Source organism: Ornithorhynchus anatinus, chromosome 17 (assembly GCF_004115215.2).
Source record: "Ornithorhynchus anatinus isolate Pmale09 chromosome 17, mOrnAna1.pri.v4, whole genome shotgun sequence".
Taxonomy (NCBI): Eukaryota; Metazoa; Chordata; class Mammalia; order Monotremata; family Ornithorhynchidae; genus Ornithorhynchus; species Ornithorhynchus anatinus.
The window spans coordinates 7,827,744-7,849,584 of record NC_041744.1 but is presented as its reverse complement, the minus strand read 5'-3'; the positions used below and the strand labels follow the sequence as shown (position 1 = coordinate 7,849,584).

The window sequence follows — 21,841 nt, the reverse complement described above, 5'->3', positions numbered from 1 at the left end:
GGGGAACTAAATCTCTCCTGACAGGGAAGGAAAAGCTCCCTGGCTCTGTGCTTCTCGGAGGATTCCTCTGGTGTGGGATCTTGGCGCTCCAGCAGCACATGAATGAAACCTAGGCTGAGTTCCCTGGTTCAGGGGTAGAAGGACAAAGAGGAACTTAACTCATTCCCTGAGTGCAGTCTGGCTGTAGTATTCTTGTTGAAAAACCATTTTTCTTTAACCTGTGCTCCTTCCCTGACCCACTTGGTGACTGTGAGAGCTGGGGAAAGTGGGGGAAACATGGGGTCACCCTCACATTCAGAGAGGGCCATATTACAAATCCCAGAATGCCCTGGAACTTAAACCAAACATATCTTGAGCATGGCACACCCCAGAAGAGGAAGCGTGGGAGTCAGCCGGAAGATAGTCTGAGCAGTTTAGCCAGGGCAGCCCTATTCTGGGACATATGAGGAGCATTTCTGAAGTTTCCTCAAACAGACTTCTCAAATCCCAGGACAGTTCCAGCCAAACAGAAATGTGTGCTCCCACTACGTCAGGGCAGCTGCCGCCCTCCACAGCTGCAGCACTTCCTTCGTCAGGATCTCAGGGCTCCTCTGATACGATCTCTGTGACTGGGGTTTCTGTTTGTCTGCTCCCATCCTACAGAGATTGCAGCTCTAGAGGCCAGACCTTTCCTGCCTCTTCCTCCCCTACCTTCCCACCACAAGCAGGCCAAGAGGTTGCTGTCACAGTGGATTTCTCCCGTTCCCCAGATTCTGTTTCCAGAGCTGGGGTGTGGGCATGCAGTCCCCCTGGCCAGCTGCCCCTCCTCCCCTCTTCTGTCCGGCGAGCTCCGGAAATCACCAGCTGAACTGCAGCTGGCAAGAGGGTGGTGAGCTGTCAAGGACTCAGGAAGACCAAGTGGTAGTTAGGGTATCTATTAAGCCCTTACTGGGTGCAGAGCACTCTGCAGAGCGCTGGGAAAGAACACGCAGGTGGGAATTGGACATGGTCCCTGTCTCTCAGGGGGCTTACAATCTGAAAAGTTGCAGGCCCCAGCCTGCCAGAGCAACGGCAGCAGGTGAGCTAGAGATTAAAAGTGAAACTCTGCTTCGGGGAGTAAAAGTTCCCCTCTGATGCTGGACCCCAGCTTCCCAGCACACTTACGTCATGGAGAACCCAATGTCTGAATCGGTGGATGGAGAAGAGAGACCGCTTTGAAGACGGAAAAAAAACCCAGTCACTTTGTAACCTTCCCGTTTCCAAGTCTCCAGTTCCTAAGTCTCTCTTGGTGCTCTTTATGGTCACCACAGCCTCTGACCACAGAGCTGTTCTCTAACATGCACTAATGTCCTCATCCTGACACTTCCTGATATGCAAATTTGTTATTGGGTCAAGAAGAGGTGTAATCTTAATGCAGACATTTACATGCAAGGAGAGACACGTGGGCCCAGGAGTGGCTGGCTGGGCTGAGGAGAGGGCATAAGGGTGCTTGCTATCTGGCAGGGCCCCAGGGAAATGGGTCTGGAAACCCATTCTAGCCCAGCCCAGTGGCTGTCTTGGAAGAGAGCTGTTAGGAGAAGAGAGGCCAGGCCCCAAATCCGGGATTGGCGGGGAGGGGTTTGGGGCAAGACCGCAGTGCTGACTTGGCTGGGTTGTGGGGGCGTCTTGCTCTGCAGAGTCATGATTGAGGACCCTTTATCTGACTTCTTGTTGATGAGGCAGAGCACTGGGCAGATAGCATCTCGATTAACCGCCTCACAGCATGCTGGGAAGGGAGCTGACTGCTGGTCATCCCTCTCGCCCTTTCTGTGGTTGAGGATCTAAGGCCCCGAGAGGGCAAATGACCCACCACGGTGACCCAGGGAGTCCGAAACTGCACCGAGGACCGGCTTCTCCAGTCTGGGGCCTCTGCTAGTTGAATACTGTCATGACCAAGGTGTTTGATCTCCGCTGTGCCAGGTGAGCGGAGGGCACGCTTCCAGCCTCTGCTCCCCGGGCTCCATCCGGGGCGGTGCCAGGTCCCAGGTCCCCGACCCTCTCCTGTCGCTAACCCCCGCAACACTCAGGAGTTCTACCCATTCTGTTTCCTCGGTCAGTTCTCACTCTGTTCTTAGATACCATGAGAACTGCCCAGCTTGCTGGACCTCTTCCCCGTTCATGTGAGCGGTGGCTGGCGAGGGTCGGAGGGCCTGTTCCTTCCCTTTTTCAGGGCCGGAAGGGAAGTCTGCGGAGAACGAAACCCGTCATCTCCCTCTCTGGCCCTGGCAGGAGGCAACGGGGTTTCATGGCAGCTCTGGAGACAGCCTTTCCCCTGGAATGCCCAGTCCCCTAGCAGGGACCGGCGCAGGGCCAAGACGCTCAGAACCCTCAGTCCTATTTGTGGCTCATCCCGTGACTCACCGGCTGCCTCAGCCAGGTCCGGTCCCTGAGCTACAGGCTGCAGTTCCCTTTTAAAAGTGGGGAAGAAGCCTAGAGTCTCCACCCTAGGGTGGGGTGAGGCCGAGCTTACTGACTGATGGGAGCCTAGAGCCCACACCTCGGGGGCTCTGGGGCCCTGCTTGTGACTGTGAGTTGGCTCCCTATCCCCGAGTGGGAGAAAAGATCAGGGTGCAGTTGGGGAGGTGGTCAAATAGCTAATTATTACCCTCTCTTGTACCCAGTGTTAGAGGTGAGGCCAGAGTCAGAGCCGTTAGTTGTGTGCTTTTGGGGCCTTTCTCCCAGGTGTCTTGAGAGAGCCCACGGTACTGGCCCCCGGCCCAAAGCCACCAGGGTGGGGAGCACGGGCTGTTATGTTAACTCAGTGCTGTTGGTCTGATGGACAGAGCTTTGGTCAGGTGTTACTGTGGTTGGCAGCCCCCCAACTCCTGGCCGTTCATCCTACCAGAGCTAATGTTTTTGTGCCCTGAGAGTCGGCCTTTCAGAAACCTAGACAGCCCCGTCCTTCTGGGATTGGGACTTGGAGACCTGGGCCATGTCCTGCTCTATTGGCTGTTCACAGGCGCGCAAAAAGTAGCCGGTGTAGAGTGGAACGTTTGTGGGTGTGAGGAGCCACAGACCCCCCCCATAATAAGGGGAGGAGAGACATGTGCAGGTTAAGGGGGTGGAGGTGTTACATCCAGAGCTCTGTGGCCATTGCAGGATGATGATGATTTATGTTCGTTCTGAAGCTGATGTCTCTCTCCCCAAGTTTCCTTTTGCTGCCTTGAGGTGTCTCGATGCTGGCCTCTGCTCGCCTGGAGCACCTGCTGGATACCGGAGAGGCGTTAAGGGAAAGGAGGATGACCGCACTAGGGCTGATCTGGACCTCCTCCCTGGGCATGGACTCTTCTCTGCTTCTGGAGAGGGGCAGCCCAAGGGAATGAGTGTGGGTAGGGTACATGTTGACCAACCGTGTTATATTGTACTCCCCAAAGCGCTTGATTCATTGCTCTGCAAAAGTAAGCGCTCAGTAAATAGATTGATTATGCTTATTTTTGGAAGGGAACGTATGTGCTAATTCAGTTAATAATAATTAATAATCATGTTATGGTATTTGTGAAGTGCTTACTAAGTGCCAGGCCTTGTACTAAGCCTTGGGGTGGATACAAGCAAATTGGGTTGAACACAGTCCCTGTTCCACTTGGGGCTCCCAGTCTCAATACCCATTTTACAGATGAGGTAACTGAGGCACAGAGAAGTGAAGTGACTTGCCCAAAATCACACAGCAGACAAGTGGTAGAGCCGGGATCAGAACCCATGACCTTCTGACTCCCAGGACCATGCTCTATCCACTATACCATGCTGCTTTTCAGATGTATTGTACTCTCCCATCAAGGTAGTCCCCACTCTCCTCTCCCTGGGTTTGTTCTCTTTGGGCTAATATGGTAGTGCGCCGGGAATATTCCTGGCAGGATGGGCTGTGGGAGGGTGGACGGGACCAGAGAACCTTTAGAAGTCCTTTTGTAGGTGGGTGGAATAGGGTGTGGCTCAGAGTGGTAGGAGAACCCGAGTCAGAAGGCACCAGCTCCCAGGTCCTAAGCCGGAAGGAGCTCATCATGGACTCCCCCAGGACCAGACCAAACACCAGGGTGTCAGGGTCTTGGGGCCAGGAGAGAAGCATTTCTTTCTCCTCTCCCAAGGAGCAGGCAGTGGGACATAAAGCCCTAATTGGGCCTGTTGCCTCTTTCTGGGTTTCTCAGTTCTGCCCCTCCCTTTCTCTCCTCTCCCAAAGCCCATGAAGCCCTTGAAAGCCACTGCCACCACTTCGCAGCCCGTCCTCACCATTCAGCAGATCGAAACCATCTTCTACAAGATCCAGGACATCTATGAAATCCACAAGGAGTTCTACGACAGTCTCTGCCCCAAGGTGCAGCAGTGGGACAGCCAAGTCACCATGGGTCACCTCTTCCAGAAACTGGTGAGTTCTCTCCTCCTGGTTCTCAGGGCCCAGCCAGGATGCCTGGCAAGGGGAGAGCCACCCGACGTCCTGGGAACATCCAAAGAGGCGGTAGAGATGTTATTCGGTGTTCTCACAGGGCATAGGGCTCCCTGGCCTCTGACTGAGCTCCTCTCTCTCTCTCTTTTTTTTTTTTAAATGGTATTTGTTAAACACTACGTGCCAGGCACTGTACTCACTGCTGGGGTAGGTATGAGACAGGTTGGACAAAGTCCATGTCCTGCCTGAGTCTCACAGTCTTAGTCCCCGTTTTACAGATGAGGTAACTGAGGCACAGAGAAGAGACGTGACTTACCCAAGGTCACACAGCAGACAAGTGGAGGAGGCCGGATTAGAACCCAGGTCCTTCTGACTCCCAGGCCCGTGCTCTAGCCACTCGGCCATGTTGCTTCTCTTTCTTCTTCCTTGGTGTCCACTTGGTGTAGAGAGCCGGTGAGTTTGAGGGCTTCCTGCACCTGGAAGGAAGGAGCTTGGGGGCAGTTAGGACAGAGGTGACCTAGGAAAGCTCTCCCTGGCCTAGTTTGTGCACTGGGGATGGCAGGAGATAAGGAATGATGGTAACAGCTATAGGGCTGCTGCAAACACTACAGAACCCCAAAGCAGAGGAGGGGGCACAGGGATGAAGAAGACCTGGGGAAGGGGCAAGCACCCAATTTTCTCATGGGGACTAGAGAATTTAAGTGGTGGTTTTTGGCAGGTGGGGGCAGTTTATGGCTCTCAGCTGTCTTCCTAATTCCATCCTTACTGGAAAAGGCCACTCACTGAACCCTGGGGTGGAGCTCACTTGACATATCCCTTTGATGCCCTTCCCTTGGGGAAGCCAAACTGGTGAAACCGAAGTGTTTGCTTCTCCGATCTGGAGGGAGATCGGAAGCCCTGGGACCAGGTCACGGTGTGGAACAGCATCTAGCTCTGGCTCATTCCCCTTCTGCCTGGTACCTGCCGGTGTCTGGGACTTGGGATGCTTAGGGGGTGGTCACAGAATTGGAGGGGGACGCCACGGAGCCTCAGGGCCGAATTGGCCGACTGACTCTGGAGGGTCAGGGTGGGGCCGAGGTTCCGGGGGGGCCTGGGGATTTGATTCTGTGTTACACGAGGAAGGCAGGAATTAACATCTCTGCTATTTGCTTTATTAGATCTTTGTGTTAAGCTTCAGTTTCCAGGCAACTGCCACCTCCCAAGTGCTCATGGTTGCGGCTGGTGCCGCCCAGCCTGCCGTTCCCGGTGGGGCGGCTTGGGTGGGGTTGGGCTCTGGTGGGAGGGTTGTTTTCCCCCTTGTCTCCTGCCACCGGCCTGGCACTTTCCCAGTTTTTGTTTCTGGGTCTGAGCTTTCTCTCCCGCCCCTCCCCCCGCCCCTCCAGGAGCTATGTGCTCTCTGGCCAGAACTCCCTTCCCCAGCGAGGCGTAGGCCAACGTCTCCTGCCGGGGATGACCCCAGCTGTACTGCCGCCGCGCCTCCCATGAGACCCCCTCCGAGCACACAAAGTCATCGACAGGGCGAGAGTGGCAAGTTTCCTGCTCATCTTCAAATGGCAGATGGAATCTCCTTGGTCGGGTCCCAGCTGGTGTCCAGACCTCCTTCCCCCGCCCCACCCAGGTGGGCCCAGGCCTTGCCTCAGGACCCTTGACTGCAGCAGAGGCCAGCTCTTATCTCCCCCTCAGTCTTACTGTGGCTCCATTTCCTGAGACTCCACTCTTCCCACCCTCTTTCTCCAGATCCCCAGGGAGGAGCTCCATGCTCAGCTTCAATGCCGGGACACCAGCTACTCTGACAGAGTCAGGGCTCCTGAGTCTCATCATCACCACCTCCTCCTTGGCTCTCCCCAGAGGGTCCTCAAGGGGGCTGCATGGTGTGCTCTGAAAAGGGTGCTGGGCTCTGCCCAGGCCAGTGGGCTACAAGACCTGGACATGAGGGTAGAAACTGTCATTTTAGAGCCAACCTGGGCAATGCTGCTGCCCGGCACGAGGTAAAGCTCTTTGGCTCAGAACGATATAGCTGGGAACCTGAGGGAGTGAAGCTGCCATAACACACGTTCTCTTGTCCTCTCCTTTGCCTTTTCCCTTCTTCCTGCTTCCTTCTCCTCTCCCTTCCTCCCCTTCCCCCCTTTCTGCCCTCTCCTTTCCTCCTCCTCCTTATCACTACTTTCCCCTCTCCACTTTTCTCCCCCTCTCTCTTCACCTCTTCTTTTCCTCCTCTTCTCCCCATTCCCTCCTCTTTCTTCCTCTCACCCACCTTCCTCTTCTCTCTCTCCCACCTCCCCTTTTGTGAAAAGAGTTTGGGGTTTGAAGGCCTTCCAATCCATCGGGACCTTATTAGAGCTAAATAAAGACCCAAGCCTAATGACTTTAATTCTTCAACATTTGGAGGATAGCACTGCCCTAGCCCCAGTGGCCCTTGTTAACCCTAAAGGCGGAGGCAGTTTCCATGGAAACCATTCAGTATACTTCAGAGGGATAACAGAGCTGTGCAGCACACACTCGGGCCCCTCCTCCTTCCCCTTCCCCCCAGCCCTTGGAGCTGAACTGCAGGTTTTTGCTATTCTTGACTCTCCAGGTGCTCTGATTAATCATTCATTCATTCATTCATTCTCTATGTCCCTCGCCACCCCCCTCCTTCCCCTCCCTCCACCAATCCATCTCCCCCTCTCCCCGCGCAGGCCAGCCAGCTCGGCGTGTACAAAGCTTTTGTGGATAACTATAAAATTGCTTTGGAGACCGCTGAGAAGTGCAGCCAGTCCAACAACCAGTTCCAGAAGATCTCGGAGGTGAGAGCCGCTCCTCTCGTGCTGGGGGCCCGTCTGCCGCGACTAATGATGCATTTAGACAGCTCCCTGGGATTTTCTGATTCTCCCCCCAACCCTCTGCCCCCAGCCTCCCCACCCCCAACCTTGTTCCTGGCCAAGAGAGCTGTTCCCTAGTTGGATTTTCTAGGCCCCTGGCATTTTCTCTCATCCCCGTGGGATTGCGCTTTGTGGTGGTGGTGATATAATAATAATAATAATAATGTTGGTATTTGTTAAGCGCTTACTATGTGCCGAGCACTGTTCTAAGCGCTGGGGTAGACATAGGGGAATCAGGTTGTCCCACGTGGGGCTCACAGTCTTAATCCCCATTTTACAGATGAGGGAACTGAGGCACAGAGAAGTTAAGTGACTTGCCCACAGTCACACAGCCGACAAGTGGCAGAGCTGGGATTCGAACTCATGAGCCCTGACTCCAAAGCCCATGCTCTTTCCACTGAGCCACGAGGCTGGTCTCCCGGGATTAGGAAGGGGGAAAGGGCAATGGGGGCCCAGAGTCTCCCTGTCACAAAGAAGGCCTGCATTGGCGATGATGGTGTGTGCCTTTGGTTCCAGAGTCAGCCCTCTTCCCTCAAAACAAACCTCATCCTTGAACTACGAGCTATGTCGGCCCTCGATGCTGCAGCTCTGGGGGACTGTGGCATCGGTGTCTTTTCCAGAGGGCCTTTGGGCTGATAAATTGGAATTGGAATCCTTGTGGGGATGAGCCTGACCCTCCCATTGTGGCTAGAAAGAGACATTCCTCGACTTGGGCCCTCAAAGGTGCTTCAGTCCCCTTGGCCCTCCGTTTGTGTTCTGGGTGACCAAGCGGCCATGGGACTGGTTGATGCCATGTGTTTACCATAGCTGGGATCTGCTGCCCAAGGAACCATCCAGAGTTGGGAGGGCTGATTGCCCTTTGTCCTGGGAAAGTTGCTAAGGCCTGTGACTTCCACTCCCGAGTTGTGGGTCCAAGCCAGGTGTGTTTCCCCACTAAATGTTTCTATGAGGGAAGGCTCAGACCCCACGTCTCAAGGGTGGGCCTGTGGACGGGCGACAGGTAGAAGTCATTGCTGGGTCACTGAATCTGTTGGAGGTCTTCCTTTTTCCTGCCCTTTTTTCTTTGAGTAGTGTTTTCCTATATACAGCTTGTCTGTGCTCTGCGGGGAAGAGGGCCAGAGCTGTGGGTGTGGTGACCCTTTCAACCGGGTCCCAGCTTTCCACCTTCCCTCGTGGGCGCTTGAGCCCACGTTCTCCCAAGGACAGAGCTGCTGCTCGAGCTCACCGCCTAGTGGAGTCACACTGTGATACTGTCTTTCCCCTGACTCACTCACTGATGCTTCCTGTTCAGCTCTGCCACTTAATTACTGTAATTAGGCCCTTCTCCGCTCGTTGTCAAAGTGATTTCATACCTCTAGGCTGATACAGCTCTGGGACCATCAAGCTCTGAGGCGATGGGAAAGCCAAGCAGCCCAGGACCGGGCCTCAGGTTGAGGAAGTGGAGCCCTGTCCCTCCTCTCTGAGCTAGCCAGCAGTTCACTGCGTAACCATTTTCCTCCTCAGAAACAGCTAGGGGCAGGAGACCGAAGCCGGGGGGCACCTGCCCTCCTGGGCTCTGTGTCTTGGTAGCCTCCATCATCCTTTGGTGACAGCAGGATCAACTTCGTGACCTTGAGCGACTTCCCCGGGGAAGGATTGGCATACGGGAACCTTTCCCGTCCGTGTCGTCCCTCCCACCCACACCGCTCCGCTCAGTCTTGAAGGGAGGAAATGACACCTCATCACCTCAGTCACCCTTCTGCCCCCCGTGTTTCCCCTCCTCACCCCCCGCAGCTTTCAGGACCACTCAGATCCCTGTTCGGGATCACATTGCGGCTCTGATTTCAGGCTGAAGTGGCTCGCTCTGTCCTATTAGCTCAGGGAGCAAGTGTTCTAAAGTGGAGGCCGCACTAGCAGCAGATTCAGCAGATACAGTTGTTGCCTGCAGCGGCTCAAGACTGCAAAGAGGCTTCGAATGAGATAGGGACATCCCCGCAGTCTCCTTTCCCACGCGCCACTTGCCAGTTTAATCTGCCTGGGACCACCAAGTGGGTTGGGCATTTCCATCCTGCAGTCTCCGCTTGACTGTCCTGATGATTGCCAGGGATGGGAAGCTTCTGAAGGGTTTGGTTGGGGGACAGAGAGGAGAGTGGCTCATTTCCTGCTCATTTAGGGGGGTAAGTGGCCAGGCTGAGGCCCCTCAGTGCTCAGCTCCCTCCTCTGTGGCATAGAGGGGGTCATGAGGGCCAGTGGGGCCACCCTCTGTCACCTCAGGGACTCTCCAGCCCAGGGTAAGCTTAAGTATCTGGTGCATGTTGGAAATAAATGCTCCCCTGTGTTTTTGTTGGTGTGATATGAGCCTGTTCTCTCCTTCCCCCTCTCTCCTCCCCTTCGTTTTTCCCTAGAGAAGGTTTTCAGAGCAAGTGTCTTCCGGGAGGCTTTTGCAGTGGTTTTTCCCCATCCCCTCCCTCTTCCCGCTCCATCCCCTTCCTCTCCCCATTTCCATCCCTTCCCTCTCCTCTGCTCCTTTCCCCTCTGTCTCCTCCTCCCTCTTTCTACTCACCTGCCCTGCCACTCCCTCTCTTCCCCACCCTGCTCCTCTCTGTCCTCTCCTTTCTCTACCCTCTCCTTACCCTCTCCCACATCCCTCTCCCTCTCTCTTCCCTTACCCTCTCCCCCCCTCCCCACTCTTCCCCCAGCCCCTCTCCCTACTCCCCCCATCCCTCTCCCCACTCCTTTGCCCCTGCCCCTTTCCCTCCCTCTCTCCCTCACTCCTCACCTCTCTCTCCCTCACCCCTGTCCCGCCGTTCCTCTCTCCCATCCCCGAACCCTCCTTCCCCCACCTCTCCCCTCTCTCCTGCTCCTTCTCCTCAACTCCTTATCCTGAAGGCAGAATTTTTGAGGCTCCCGAGAGGACAGATGGGAGAGGGACCAACTGCCCCTGGCCTTGGGGGACACTAACAAAAGCATGAGTCAAGGATACCCAGTTTCCCCCCAATTGACCCCTTTGTCTCCCCCACCCCCACTGTCACAGAAGTATTTTAGAAAGCCCCAGCCCAGGGAGGAGCATGGGGTGGCTAGTGCTGAATCTTCTTTTCCCTTTGACAGGAGCTCAAAGTAAAGGGCCCTAAGGACTCCAAGGACAGCCACAGCCACACATCTGTTACTATGGAAGGTACTTTGGGCAGAGGGCAGGAGGTGGGATCTGGTTTGCTTTGTCTGCTTTCCTGGTCTGAGGCACATGCGTTATTGAATGTATGTTTGTGTGTGTGAATGTGTGTGTGTGTTTGTGGTGATAGTGGGGGGAGGGGGTGCATACAAGCAGGGAGTCCAGCCTCTGGTGCCCCCAGGCAGTGCGCCAGCTCTGAGAGCATGCCTCTTTAGGATGCCAGTGATGTCTACCACTCCCCCCTCCACCCTCCATCTCCCCTCCTCTACTCCTCCCCGCCCCCCTCCCCCCTACCATTTATCTCCCCTCCCCCTTTCCACTGCCTGTGCGCGGAGCGCTCACGGCGGCGGCGAAGCGCTGTCCGCTGGGCGGCGGCGGGAGCGGCGGCGAGGTGGCCGGGTGGCCGGGCTGCCGATGGGAGGCAGGGGTCCCGGAGAGATGGCTGTACAGCGGCCGGGGGGAAGACTGCCATGGAAATTCTCTTAATCATCAGGCTCTGCTGTAACTGCACCTATGGTAACGCCGCCCTCACCCCATTCTCGGGCACCGTCCGCTGGCAGCCGGTCGGGGGGGGCGGGTCTCGGGGAGAACGAGGCTGGGTTTGGGGACGGCGTCGGGATGGGCCGCCCTCCCAGTTTGTTTCCCGCCCGGGCGCGGGGCTGGGAGGACTGACGGCAGCCCACGGGTCTCGGGCGATCTGCTTCAGAAGGTGGATTTATCGCGATGTCGTTTCTGTCTGGAGTGGCTGGTCCTGACCGGGGAGACTTGAGGTATCCCCAGGAGGGGCTAATAGGAATCAGCCAGCGTGGCCCCCGGGTTGGAGACTGGAGGGGCCGGACCGAGGTCTGTTGCCGCGGGGTGGGGAGCGTCAAGAGAGCTTGGAGTCAGCCGCCGGCCCAGGTGGAGAGTGTACCGGTGTGGTCCGGAGGGGGAAGTTGGGAGTTTCTTTGTTTCGGGGAGATGAGATGGAGGATGGGCTGCCGGTGTATTGTACTCAGGGAGCGCACATGCTGCTCTGGCTGGCTCGGAGTGGCCGCGGCAGCGGTAGGAGAATGTGGATGCGGTTTGGAGAGGAGAGGGAATTGATTAGCTTGAGGAGATTTGTATGAGCCTTGCCCCGGAGCAGGGCAGATTGCCCTGGGAATGGCAAGGGCTGCCATGTGGAGCTGGGAGCCCAGTTAGAAGAGGGAGCTGGTGGCTTAGAGGGATCGGCTGCGCCCTTGTTCTCAGACATGCCGCATGGCCTGCTGGCTCCCCCGGGCCCCGCTGTCCCCCAGGGAGAGAGTGTTAGGGCAATATTTGTAGCTGTCTGCCTGTGCAGTGGGGGAGCTGCTGGGTCTAGGGGCGAGGTGTAGGGGTTGGGTGCCTCAGGTGGGTGAGGCAGCCATTGCGCCCCAGGCCCTCAGGCCAGCAGTGCCACGGAGATGACTCGAGTTGTCCTTGGCGAGATGGGGGGAGAACAGATCCACGCCCCCTTCCCCACCCGCCAGCTCTCCATGGTTAACCGTGCCCACTGGGCTCATTATTCTGATGGAGGGCAGCCTCGTCTGGCACTCGTCTCCTAGTCTCTTCACTCCCCTCCCCCTTTTCCAATCCCCTTGGTTTGGTTTTCTCTCCTTCCCAGTTGTCATGTTCTCTCAGCTCCCTGGTAACCCAGAGCTTCATTGTGTGGTTGTGTGTGTGTGCGCGTGTGCGTGCCAGGGGGGCGGGGGGATAGGATCCCTGGAGCCTGGAGTGCCCCACTGAGCGGGCCTGGGAAGGGGGCACCTTGCTACTCTCCTCCAGACTCCGGCTCCCGCCCCTTCCCCAGCCTGAACTGCTGTTGTGCTACTGGTGTCCCTGGGCCATCCAGCCCCACCTCACTCCTCTCCTCCTGCCTTTGATCAGAGAGGCAGTGTGAGGTTGGGAGCTGTAGGAACAGCTGAAAATGAGATCCTGCTCAGATCCTGGAGACCCCAAGGGACCTGGGCTGGAGGACAGAGTAACCTTGTCCTCTTCCTCGCCCTCGAGGGACTGTTTTATGGTTCGGACTCAGGACACTTTGGGTTTGGAGAACCCCCAGGAAAGCTTCATGGGCTCTTTGAGTCTCTCTCTCTCTCTCTCTCTCTCTCTCTCTCTCACACACACACACACACACACACACACAATCTTTTGTCCTTGCTCCCCTTTTATCTCCCCCACTCCACTGCGGCTGGGTACAAGCCTGGGCCACATGGCAGAGCTTGTTTCCACTGAGCTCTGTTCTGGAGGTAAAGCTACCTCATGGAGTCAGAGGCCAGAAAGGTGGGGTTCAGGGATCATCATTGTCCCTGGGTCTTGTAAAGTAGGACCGGAGGGAAAGAAGCCAGAAGGGAGCTGTTGATCTGGATACTCCCAACTCAGATTGGTGCCCAAGGAGGGGACAGCCCCATTGTGCTGGTGACACTCTGTTTTAATCTGAAACCAGTCACTCCTAGAAGGACCTGCAGGAAATTGTATTGTTTGGGGGAAAGTGAGGGAGGAAGAGGGAAAGAAAAGGGGTTCCTTCTCTGAAAGAAATGACCCCAAAAGGCAAGCTAGTGGGGAAACTTCAGGTAGCTGCCAGTAAAATGGACCAACTCTTTGCAGGTGTTTTATTTTCCCTAGTGCTCTTCAACACCCACAAGGCATGCTCCCTGCTTCCCTGAGCGACGGGTTTCATTGTGCCATGTGATTTGGGAATGGGAGACGAGGGGAGAGCCACAGAAAAGATGGGGGCAGTCATACCCTGACCCTCGAAACCTCCACATTCCTTTCACCATCCTGTCCCTCTGCCCCACTTCTGAAGGACCGAGTGGCTGTCCACTCTCCCTGCTGAACATGGCCTGGACCCCCCCCGGCTCCCTTTCCCCCATCCTGATCCCACAAAGTCATCAGCGTAGGCTCCAGCTTTGTACTAGGCAACAGGCTGAGACCATCAAGTTCATTTCACTGGTCTTTGGAGTCCGGCAGCTTCTGGAGGTGGCCGGCCACCACCCCAGTGACCCCTCCGCAACTCTCCCCTTGCTTTCTGCAAGGTTGTCCCACCAGTGACCGAGGAAACAGCCAAATGTGTCGCATGGAAACCGAACCTCTCCCCTCCGGGGCTGGAGAAGGGAGTAGCAGTCGAGGATTGGTTTCCCCTGCAGTGGTTGGGGGCGATGGGTGTCGGCAGCTATCTCTGGCAGATCCCTTGTCCCCAACTCCCTGTCTCCTGTGACACACTCACACGTGGTATTCCTCCTCCAGGGTTAGCCCTTTCCTGTGATTCTGGGATGAGCCATCCCAGGAGCCCCAGGAGATGGGTCCAAGGCTTCTCGGGGAGAGCCCTGCCCAGCGGTCATCTCGACTCTGGATACTTTGGTGGGAGGGTCTCTGGGGGAGCTGCGGCAAGAGGCAGAGCGTGCTTGTGAGCAAGTTTCTGAATCAGCCGGTAGCTCACCTGCCATTCACTCCGTGCCAGTGGAGAACTTCATCGGTGCCACGTGACGAGCAAATAGCCCATCTCTTCCTCCCCGGTGTCTGCTTAGCAATGTGCGGGTGTTTCTGATGGTGACTGAGGAAGACTGTTTTCTGTTCGGTGGCTGGCCGGTGTGTGGCCAGAGAGGTGGTCACAGTGCTGACTTCAGTGTTCCCTGGTGGACTCTAGTCCCCAGGGCTGGGGAGACCCCGTCTGTCACTCTCTCCCCAGGCTGCAACAGGAATCAGTCATTTGGTCAGCGGTATTGATTAAGCACTTACTGTGTGCAGAGCACTGTACTAAGCACTTGGGGGGTTACAGTATAATAGAGTTGGTAGGTATGCTCCTATCCCTTCCCTCAAGGAACTTCAATCTAAGGTGGAGACTTTTAAGGTCAATACTTGATTAGAAGGGGCCGCAGACCCAGAGTTTAGTTTCTCCTTCCCTCTGGGGAGAAGGTCAGGTCAGATGTCACTAGGGTTTGGGGCAGAGCCCTTTGAGAAGTGATGGGAACCTGCTCCTGCCTCAGCCCAACTACCCAAGCGTCTGGGGTCCCACACGCTGTTTCATTCCCCAATTTCCAAACCGGGGAAACTTTGCTTCAGGCTGACCCCCTTTGAGGGCCAAGGTGTGTTGGCTTCATTTCCCTCATGTCTCTGCCCTGTTTAGATCTCCTGCCCCAGCTCCTTCTTGCCTGAGGCAGTGAGGCTGAAGGGGTGGGAATTCCGTAGATCTCCCGGCTGGGAATTGTGGAGTTGAGGGAGCAGCGTGTCTTGATGGGGCAGGGAGGAAATCCTCATCTTGGGAAGGGCCACAAACCCCTCATCCTAGTGCCCGCCACAGGCTCGACAGAGTGGATTGGGGGCCAGCCAGCGCGAGACTGAATTGGCCACTTAGATGAGGCTCTTGGGATGAGCTGTGGCTAGGGTGGACTTTTGGCAGCTACTGTTCCTAGGTCAGCAGAGGGGTGAAGGGAGCCATTAAGCAAGCCACAGGACAAAGCCACCAAGGTGAACTGGAAGCTTCTCTGCCTCTAATGGACAGGGCCTGGAGCCCAGCCCAGCTCCATGCTCTGCTTCTAGTCGGCCCTCCACATAAACCAGTCGCTGATGCACCCACCAGCTATGGACTGAGGTGCTGACCGTGAGGGGTCTCCTCTTCAACAGGCCCTTCCTTGCCAGCTCACATGGGCCTGGGGCCTGGAGAGGAGCGAACTAGAATCTTGATTTCCAGCGCATGGAGTATGAGCTGGGAGCAGCCAGTGGGGCAGATGGAAGGTCGTTCAGAGAGCCGCGGACTCTACTGGGTGCCCTTGGAGGTCCGGGAGAAGGAGACAGCAGCGTGGCCTAGTGGATAGAGCATAGACCTGGGAGTGAGAAGGACCTGGTTTCTAATCCTGGCTATGCTATGTATCCCCACTGTGACCTTGGGCAAGTGACTTAACTTCTCTCTGCCTCAGTTAACTCATCTGTAAAATGGAGATTAAGACTGTGAGTCCTATGTGGGACATGGATTGTGTCCAACCTGATTAGCTTATATCTACCCAACTGCTTAGTACAGTGCTTGGCACATAGTAAGTGCTTAACAGAAACCATGGAGAGAGAGTGTGTGTGTGTGAGAGTGAAGGGGGAAGGGCATTGAGGAGGGATGGGGGAGGATGTGGGTATCTTCTTGACTCAAGGGCTCCTCCTGCTTTTTCCCCACAGCGCTGCTCTACAAGCCCATTGACCGTGTCACACGGAGCACCCTTGTTCTGCACGTGAGTTCCTCCCCCAGCCCCCACCTTCCCCGTCAGCCCCACAGTCGCCTTGGGTACCGGGCCCGACGGCAGAGGGTCAAGGAGCCACGGGGCTCTGGGAATCTGCCAGAGAGTCCTTGGGTCCTGATTACGCCTGCTTGGCCCACCGTAACCATGCCAACAGTCCTTGGCCCTAAATATAGCTTGGCTACCAAGCTTGACATTTGGCCAAATGTTTCCGTCATCCAGGAGAATGTCAAGTCTCCTCCCTTTGCCATCTTTTTCCTAGTGTCTCTCTTCTGGCTTCCCTGCTTCTTGTTGGGAGCTATGGGGTCTCTCTGTTGGGCTGCTCCGATAGAAGTTAAGGGGCTTGGCTGGCTCTGGGAAACCTTAATGGCCCCCATCCCCCTACCAGTGAGGCACAAAGCTAGGGGTTGGTCTAGTGGTGAAACTGAGGTTCACAGCCCACAGAATTATATCACCTTGATGAGATCAGACTACGGTTTGAGGTGGGGGACTTTTTTCCCTGCCGGAATCAGGGCTTTCCCCGGGTGACGTGGTCAGGGAAAGTGTCCGTGAACCAGGGGCGGGCAGCGGGCTCCCGCTCTGGCTGGGGGATGGCCCTAGCTGCTCCTTTTCGGGCAGCCCCCGGTGGCCTCTGCCAGCCCACTCAGCAATGGCCCGGCCATTCTAGGACCTCCTGAAGCACACCCCCGTGGACCACCCAGATTACCCGCTACTCCAGGATGCCCTTCGCATCTCCCAGAACTTCCTCTCCAGCATCAACGAGGACATCGACCCCCGCAGGACCGCAGTCACTACGCCCAAAGGGGAGGTGAGGCCTGAATCCCACAGTGCCCCTAAGACCCGTCCCCCACCCTTTCCACGAATGCCCTGGATGGACCTCGGCTGGGGTTCGGAGAGGACAACAACCTTCCCTCTCCCTTTTGAGGACAAGCATCGAGGTCCTAATGAGCTGACCCCTCTGAGTCTTCCTGGCCCAGGTTAAGTTGCTCTCAGCTGAGCTTGTCCACCACCATGCCCAGAAATGAATCGCTGGACCTGCTCCCGGCACCTGGAGCCTTCATGGCTAGCCACTGTGCCTCCAACCCTGGGTTCTGGGCTACCCGCTGGGCTCCCTCACCAACTGAGCTACAAGCGAGCTGTGGGTTGGGAGCAGAGGCATGATTGTCCTCAGGTTGGGAAACTGGTCTCGGTGGGGACAGCTGCCGTTCACAGAGTGGGATCGGGCAGTGGGCCTCAGCTCCCAGTTCCCCCATGGGGAGCACGTGTCCCTTTCCCTTCCAGAGCATTACTCAGACAATAGGGGGAAGAAGGGGAAGGCGGGGAAGGAGAGAAGACCCTTTTTTACAAGTCCTGCTACTTGATAAAGTCCTGGAACACGGCCAAGAAGGCAGGACTTTGACATCCAATCTTTATCATCCAAGGGCAGCTGAGATGGAAAGCCGGACGGGTTTGTGATTATTGGTTCAGTTTGAGAGCTGGGCCTTCTGGAGCAGCAGGAGAGGAGGGAAGGGGTCCTTTGTCCAGAAATAGGAATTCATGGAGCCAGAGCCTTCCTAGAAGGGAGATTTAGGGAGGAAAGGGATTTGGGAAGGTGGATTTGATTTAGAGTGCCCCAGAGGGCATGCCTGGTCACTTCCCTGAGTCGGGCCCAGCTTCATCCCAGCCCTGGGGTTGTGGGTCTGGTCCAGCCTCTGGTCATCCCCAGCTGGGGGAACAGACTTGGAGGATATGTTGGGGGGGTTCTATTTGGAACTAGCTCTTTCTTAGACTATGAGCTCCATGTGGAAAAGGGAATGAACCTGGCCTGAATCAGTTGTATTTACTGCAGTGCTTAGAACAGAGCTTGACACATGGTAAGTATTTAACAGATACCATTAAAATAAAAAGCTGGAGTCATCCTAGACTTGCCCTGGAGCTGGCTCTCGTACATGAGACCAGGACTAGCTGGGCTTGTCTCCAAGGGAGAGCCCCGGTCTTGTGAGTCATGAGCTCTGAACTCTGGAAACCATTGCTCAAAGGCATAGAGACCCCAGGATCCCCAAGATCATGAGAGTGTCACGCTGTGGGGCTGTGACTCAGGAAGGAATCACAGAGAAAGGCCTGGCCTGGGACTGAGCGGTTTGACCGAGATGCCACACAGGGGTGGAGGGGCAAAGGTGTCTTGTGTTGACCCGTTGCTCTACCCCGTCCTCCACCCAGCTCACCAGTGAGCCCCCAACCCCTTAGCAGTCGAGGTTGAGGGTATCTTCCCTCTGAGCGGGAAGGGGCGGGCCTGTGTCCACAGACCCGGCAGCTGGTGAAGGATGGTTTCCTGGTGGAGTTGTCAGAGGGCTCACGGAAACTCCGCCACGTCTTCCTCTTCACGGATGTTCTGCTCTGCGCCAAGCTGAAGAAAACCTCTGTGGGGTGAGAGACAGGCCCTGGCCTTGGGTGGGAGCACCCAAGAGGGTGCGGGCTAAGAGGATGGGGTGGCAGCAGAAAGTCCAGCCCAAATGCCCTGAATGGAGGAGAAGTCTCTGGAGTTGCCAGGGTAGCCATCACTGGGAAGAGGCCCTGGGAGAGGACTGTCTCAAACTCTGCCCAACACCCTGCCCCTTGTCCACTCTCTACAAATGGACTTCTGAGAACAGGCCCCTTTGGCCCAGCCCAGCCCTGTGGCTGAAAGGGCATCCATGTTGGCTAGTCCTGTGGACCAGGTGTCTTCCAAAACTGAATTAGCATCTTCTAGACCCCTCCTGCCCTCCCAAGAGCGCATACGCACATGTGCACGTTCTCTCTCTCTCTCTCTCTCTCTCTCTCTCTCTCTCTCTCTCTCCCCCCCCGCCGCTTCCCTCTCCCTTTCCCTCTCTCCCTCCCCCCCATCCCTCCCTCTTTCTTCCTTCCCTTCCCCTCACCCAGGCTAGCTGGGTGCCAGGTTTGAGCCCTGCAGAGGTAGGTAGGTCCTCCCTGGGCCCGATGAGGACTACTGAGGTGTCATGGCGGGAGGCTGGGTCAAGAGGGCTCATGCCCTAGGGGCCCCTGTGGCTCCTTTGCAGGAAGCACCAGCAGTATGATTGCAAATGGTACATCCCGCTGGCCGACCTGGTGTTTCCGTCCCCCGAGGAGTCGGAGCCCAGCCCGCAGGTCCACACCTTCCCGGACCACGAGCTGGAGGACATGAAGATGAAGATCTCTGCCCTCAAGAGTGAAATCCAGAAGGAAGTGAGTGGGACCGGAGGCCTCGTTTGGGGGTTGGAGCAGAAAATCTTTTCAAGGGAGACTTTCTGGGGGGCAGAGCAGGCAACCAGACTGGGGGACAGAAGCCTCCTCTGAGTTCCCAGGCACCTCTAGGTTGGGCATCTCCTGCTCTGCTGGGGCCCTGCCCTCTAATGGGCCGGGGGTGCGGCCTCTCAGGGTGTGGGTTTCTCAGGTCGCTCTCTGACTCAGAGCTGAAGGGGCACTGGAGGGGGAGTGGCAAGATTCTGCACCCCCAGTCAAGTTGACCCGGAAGAGGGGAGGGGCAACGGGGGGCCTCCATTTTATCTAGGCCAGACCCTCCCAAGGGTAGGGGAACACAGCTAGACCGAGAGGAGAGGGCCACGGGCAGCTGGCTTCTGGGGTGTTGGTGACGACCCTCTGTCCCCCGCAGAAAGCCAGCAAAGGGCAGAGCCGGGCCATCGAGCGCTTGAAGAAGAAGATGTTTGAAAATGAGTTCCTCCTGCTGCTGAATTCGCCCACGATCCCCTTCCGGATCCACAATCGGAATGGAAAGGTGAAGAGCAGCAGGAGCCGGGCTCCCTCTGAATCCCGCCCCCCCGGGAGACTCCAGCTGGAATGAGACCCTCCCTCCCTCCTTCTTTGTTTCCCTCCCTCCCGTCCTCTGTGTGCCATCCCCACGGCTGGGCTCAGCCCACCTACACCATCCATTCCAGTTCCATGACCGTCCTTGTTGCCCTGTCTGTGGAGGTGTACTGCCCTCTGGGGGCCGTAGTGGGTGGTGCTGCTCGCTCTGGGGAGGGAGGATGAGGGAGGGAGGGAGGATGAGGGAGCGAGGATGAGGGAGCGAGGGAGGAAGAGCAAGCCAGGAACTCCTTTGGTGGATTAGGCTGCCCTGAGGACAGTGGGTGGTGGGGGAAGACTGGTTATAAGGGCTTTGGGTGCTGCTCTCAAGATCCACCGTGTTAGCATTTTTCCACTCCCTCCGAGAGCTGCTGTTGTCATTGTGGTTACCTGCCTCCCCCTCATTTAACAGTTATTGGACACCTCTTGGGGTTAATAGTAATGATTAAGTGAGTACTATGTGCTAAGCACCAAGATAGACTGTAGTCAGGCTGGACTCGCTCCCTGTCCCACATGGGGGTGCACAGTCTCAACAGGAGGGAGAACAGGTATTTCCCCGTGGGCTTCCAGCTGGGTAAGAGCAGAGGGTCTGTCCAGGGCCCTGGGGAGCAGTCTCCCCTAGCTCAACCTCAGGCGGAGCGATGACTACAAGGTCTTCTCCCCAGGGTCCCGGGGAGACAGACCCAAGCTCAGCCCGTGCCTCCCTTTCCTCCCCTCCTCACCACCCGCCCCCCCCCCCCCCCCCCCCCCCCCCCCCCCGGCCCTTGATGGTCACCGCTGAGCTCCGTCTCCTCATCTCCCATCTGCAGAGCTACCTGTTCCTGCTGTCGTCGGACTACGAGAGGTCAGAGTGGAGAGAAGCAATTCAGAAACTGCAGAAGAAGGGTAAAGTCCTCTTCCGCCGTCATGGGCTGTGTGGGGGCTGGGGACGGTGAGGCCCCGGGGTCCTCCGCTTCCTCGAGGGTGAGTCAGGAGCAGCAGCTGGCGGTCTCATCCTCTGCCTCCTTCAGAGCTTTTCCCCAAGTGGACACCCCTTTTCCCCCACATGGAGCCACCCCATGGTCGTCGCCAGCAAGATTGGGGCGTGTGGTACTCCCGAGTTCCCTGTCGGGACTCCATGCCTGGCGGGAGAGTTCTCTTCTTACCCTGACCCCCGCTTCCCAGAGCTAGGGCGGAGGCTCCAGGTGGTAAGGGGCCCTCCGTGAGGCTCTGCCCCTCTCTCCACACCCCCTGCAGATCTCCAGGCATTTGTGCTGAGCTCGGTGGAGTTACAGGTGCTCACGGGGTCCTGCTTCAAGCTGCGCACCGTCCACAACATTCCCGTCACCAGCAATAAAGACGGTAAGAAGCCCGGCCCCTTCCACTCCCCCGACTAGCCCTATGCGCCCCGAACGTAGAGAGGGCTGACACCCAGACAGACGGGCCACTTAGTTGCCCGGAGATGAGAGTCTCTTCAGAGTTTCTACCCTGACTGGTGGTCAGCTGGGATGCGGCCGGTGCAGAGGGTCCCATCACCGCAAATCTCGTTCTAATCCATTCCTTGGTGGGTCCTTTGAGCTCTAGATCCAGGCGTTCTGGTGGCTTTTCGTACCAGCAGGTGGGGCTGTGCGACCAAGTCTCAGGTTGGATTGGGCGTCCAGTTGGGCCCGGCCCTTCTGATCTGGGCCTGGAGTCCGACCCGGGACCAGCCGATCCGGGGTAGGGTGCGGTGGGGTCTGTGAGGGGGATACCGAGCGGGGAATCTCACCCATCCTAGGGACTTTTTTCTGCAGATGATGAGTCTCCCGGACTCTACGGTTTCCTGCATGTCATTGTTCACTCGGCCAAGGGGTTTAAGCAGTCTGCCAGTAAGTGTTGTCAACCCTTTGCGGCCCTTGGCCCCCTTTGTCTCTTTCTCAATGCTTCTCCTTCTCTTTGCCCATCTTTTTCCGTCAACCTCTTCCTGCAATTCCCTTTAACTTCCCATTGCGCTTGCATCTCCTCTACTTCCTTTGCTCCCTGGCACTCTCGTCTCTCTCTGTCCCTCTATCGCTGTCTCTCTTTGTCTGTCCTTTCTCCTCTCGCCTCTCTTCTGCCCCCCTCCCCATCTCTCAATAATAATAATAATAATAATGTTGGTATTTGTTAAGCTCTTACTATGTGCAGAGCACTGTTCTAAGCTCTAGGGTAGACACAAGGGAATGAGGTTGTCCCACGTGGGGCTCACAGTCTTCATCCCCATTTTACAGATGAGGTAACTGAGGCACAGAGAAGTTAAGTGACTTGCCCACAATCACACAGCTGACAAGTGGCAGAGCCAGGATTCGAACCCATGACTCCTTCCTTCATTCCCGCCAACCTCTCCTCCCTTCCTTCCTCCCTACCTCCTTTCTATGCCTTCCCCTGCCAGATGGGGATT

The 21,841-nt window shown here is 56.6% G+C and overlaps 1 protein-coding gene across 7 annotated transcripts in view; it reads left to right on the top strand.

The window, feature by feature from the left end:
• ABR (ABR activator of RhoGEF and GTPase) overlaps positions 1 to 21,841 on the top strand; it is a 162,805-nt gene that overhangs the window by 94,438 nt on the left and 46,526 nt on the right. For 6 of the 7 annotated variants that reach the window (XM_029081817.1, XM_029081820.2, XM_029081818.2 and 3 more), the window contains 11 exons: positions 4,190 to 4,375; positions 7,072 to 7,179; positions 10,342 to 10,408; positions 15,566 to 15,618; positions 16,292 to 16,432; positions 17,909 to 18,030; positions 18,660 to 18,825; positions 19,253 to 19,375; positions 20,253 to 20,328; positions 20,680 to 20,784; positions 21,216 to 21,290. In XM_029081817.1, the coding sequence (XP_028937650.1) occupies positions 4,190 to 4,375; positions 7,072 to 7,179; positions 10,342 to 10,408; positions 15,566 to 15,618; positions 16,292 to 16,432; positions 17,909 to 18,030; positions 18,660 to 18,825; positions 19,253 to 19,375; positions 20,253 to 20,328; positions 20,680 to 20,784; positions 21,216 to 21,290 (1,222 nt within the window). Of the gene's footprint in view, positions 1 to 4,189; positions 4,376 to 7,071; positions 7,180 to 10,341; positions 10,409 to 10,857; positions 10,919 to 15,565; positions 15,619 to 16,291; positions 16,433 to 17,908; positions 18,031 to 18,659; positions 18,826 to 19,252; positions 19,376 to 20,252; positions 20,329 to 20,679; positions 20,785 to 21,215; positions 21,291 to 21,841 lie in introns of those variants that run through there. The other variant, XM_029081822.1, reaches the window with a different exon arrangement.